At 45.4% G+C, this 2,548-nt stretch overlaps 1 protein-coding gene across 1 annotated transcript; it reads left to right on the forward strand.

The window, feature by feature from the left end:
- Window positions 1-1,842: 1,842 nt before the first annotated feature.
- TCEAL7 (transcription elongation factor A like 7) lies at window positions 1,843-2,269 on the forward strand (the record flags this gene model as incomplete). Its single annotated transcript, XM_082610900.1, has 1 exon — window positions 1,843-2,269. The coding sequence occupies one exon, from the start codon at window positions 1,843-1,845 to the stop codon at window positions 2,143-2,145; it is 303 nt and encodes a 100-aa protein (XP_082467026.1). The 3' UTR covers window positions 2,146-2,269.
- Window positions 2,270-2,548: the final 279 nt, after the last annotated feature.

The raw sequence follows: 2,548 nt of genomic DNA on the forward strand, positions 1-2,548 counted from the left end.
TCCAATTGCCCTGTACATCTTAAACTTACAAAAATGTGTCTGCTTGGAGGGTCTATATTTATCTTATGACTCAGCAACAGAAACAGGTGGCTGGGTCTTTTTATCCTCCTATCTTGAATCTTTTTTCCAAATGTACATACTGTTACCGTATTTCTGGTTATTAAAAGAATATAATATGTTTATGGGGGAAAAGGGGGAAAGAATAGGAAATTATCAGAATGAAAGTAAAAACCACAATCCCAGTCATTACTTCCTTCCTTTATTTACCCCACCCCCTCCAATTTGGTTGCAAGAACTGAAGTGCAAGGAAAATGGTGGCTATTAGTGACTGGGGAGAGGGTGGGGGGAGGGAAGACTGCTCCCTTTCTGTTCCTGTATTTTAGAAGAGGATGAATAATCCTCTCTCTCCACACAACCATTAAAAAATTGTTAATATGACTATGGGAAAATGCAGCCCTTCTCTGGTAATCAGAGAAAGGCAAATTCCAACTACAGGGAGAAGGGGCCACTTTTGACCTCTGGAATTAGCAATGACAAAAATGAGTGACAGGGCCTGGTGGGGGGTGGTGGGAGGTTGGTAAGCAGTTCCATTTCTGCAGCACAGCTGGTGGGAGGGGAAAGTGGGGACCAGAGTTGGCGGATGACATAATCCTCACGTGATCAGGAGCTGACGTGAAGTCCTCATATTCCCGGGCTTCTTTCTCCTCTGGGTACCAGTTCCTTACTGCCCTGCAGGCGTTCGTGATTGTGGCCAAGAGAAAGAGGACGTAAATTCTTTAAATCCCAGAAGGTTGGTGTGAGGGAACCACTGGGACTCTTGGGGTGGTAGTGGCTGAATCTAGTGCCTGGAATATGTCTAGGATTGCTTTCTCCAAACCCGTGCAAACTCGTCGGAGATAACTATATTTTTGAAGGGGGGTGGGACTGGAGTAGGTGGAAGTCTCCTGAGAGACACCAGAGGTTTAGTGTAGTTTAGAAATAATCAGCTTCTCTCAGACTAGCAAGATTTCCCTTTATCCTTCTCTTTTCCCAACTCCGCTGGAGGAAATGAGGTGTGGGCTGGTGTGTGGAGAAAGGCTGGAATCCTGAGGTGGAGACAGAGAAATTTAGAGATAATTTGAAAACAGTTCGCCTCATTCAATGCTAGCCTGCGAGAGGGATACGGAGGAGTGGGGAGGGAGGGGACAAGGGCCCTCGCGGGACTAGGCCTGAGGGTGAGGGGTGGGGGTTGGGGGCAGAGATTCGGTAGGAAGGGATAAGAACAGGAGGGGAAACAGGAGGTAGGAAATTTGGGGCGACACGGTGATGAGGATCCTAGATTCAAGATAATAACGTGTGTCTTGTCTCTGGCGCTGGTCGATCCACAGAGAACTCCCTCCTTCCCGCCCCTTCCTTTCTGTCTGCAGGTCTGAGGGTCTGTGTTCACAGACATCTCCAGGCAAGTAAAAGAGGAGGAAACTATCCCGAATCGTCTCAGGGAGGGGAGCACTCAGACGGGGGTCTCTGAGGGTGGGAGTTGGGAAGGGCGAGAGCTGGGTAAAATTTGCGGCGGCCCCACAGCTCAACTCCCTGTCTGCTCCCCTCCTGCCGCCCATCAGAGAGACCATTAGCCTCGTCTACTGGAGAAATGGTGGGCTGCTGAGGGAGGGGAAAGGTGGCGGAGAAGGGGGAGGGGAGGGAGGGGGCGCATCTCGAACTTCGGAGGGCTGGACCAGTGAAGTAGGGATGGGAGATTAAGCGAATATCTAGCTTCAGAGAGAAACTGACAATCTTGAATGAAAAGAAATGAAGCAATCTTACTCTACATGTTCTCCCTGGACTTAAGCAGGAAACAACAACAGCATGCAAAAATCCTGCAAAGAAAATGAAGGAAAGCCCAAGTGCAGCGTGCCAAAGAGGGAGGAAGAACACCCCTATGGAGAATTCGAACGCCAGCAAACAGAAGGGAATTTTAGGCAAAGGTTGCTTCAGTCTCTCGAGGAATTTAAAGAGGACATAGACTATAGGCATTTTAAGGATGAAGAAATGACAAGAGAGGGAGACGAGATGGAAAGGTGTTTGGAAGAGATAAGGGGTCTGAGAAGGAAATTTAGGGCTCTGCATTCTAACCATAGGCATTCTCGGGACCGTCCTTATCCCATTTAATGCATTTCTCCCCTGAATTAAACTATTTTCTGTTATTAATATTGCAACATTGGTTCCCTTTGTCTGCGTTTTCTTGCTAAATATTTGCTACTATTTTATTCCAATCCTTCAGTGTTCCTTTGATTTACACATGACTCGTTACCATTTCATCTTTTAACCCAATCTCACTCATTTAATAGGGTGGTTTCATTCATTTGCATGGGAAGATGCTCATTGTTTATTGTAAAGTGAAAATAATATGTTGCAAAATGATATATATAGATATGTCTATCTATATATATCTTATATGTACATTTATACATGTCATAATGCAAAAAATGTCTGAATTATTACATATCAAAAGGTTAACAGTGAATCTCTGTGATCTGTATTTTATTTTATTTTTTGCCTATCTGCATCTTCT

The sequence above is a fragment of the Mesoplodon mirus genome, assembly GCF_964341445.2.
Source record: "Mesoplodon mirus genome assembly, chromosome: X".
NCBI classification, from domain to species: domain Eukaryota; kingdom Metazoa; phylum Chordata; class Mammalia; order Artiodactyla; family Ziphiidae; genus Mesoplodon; species Mesoplodon mirus.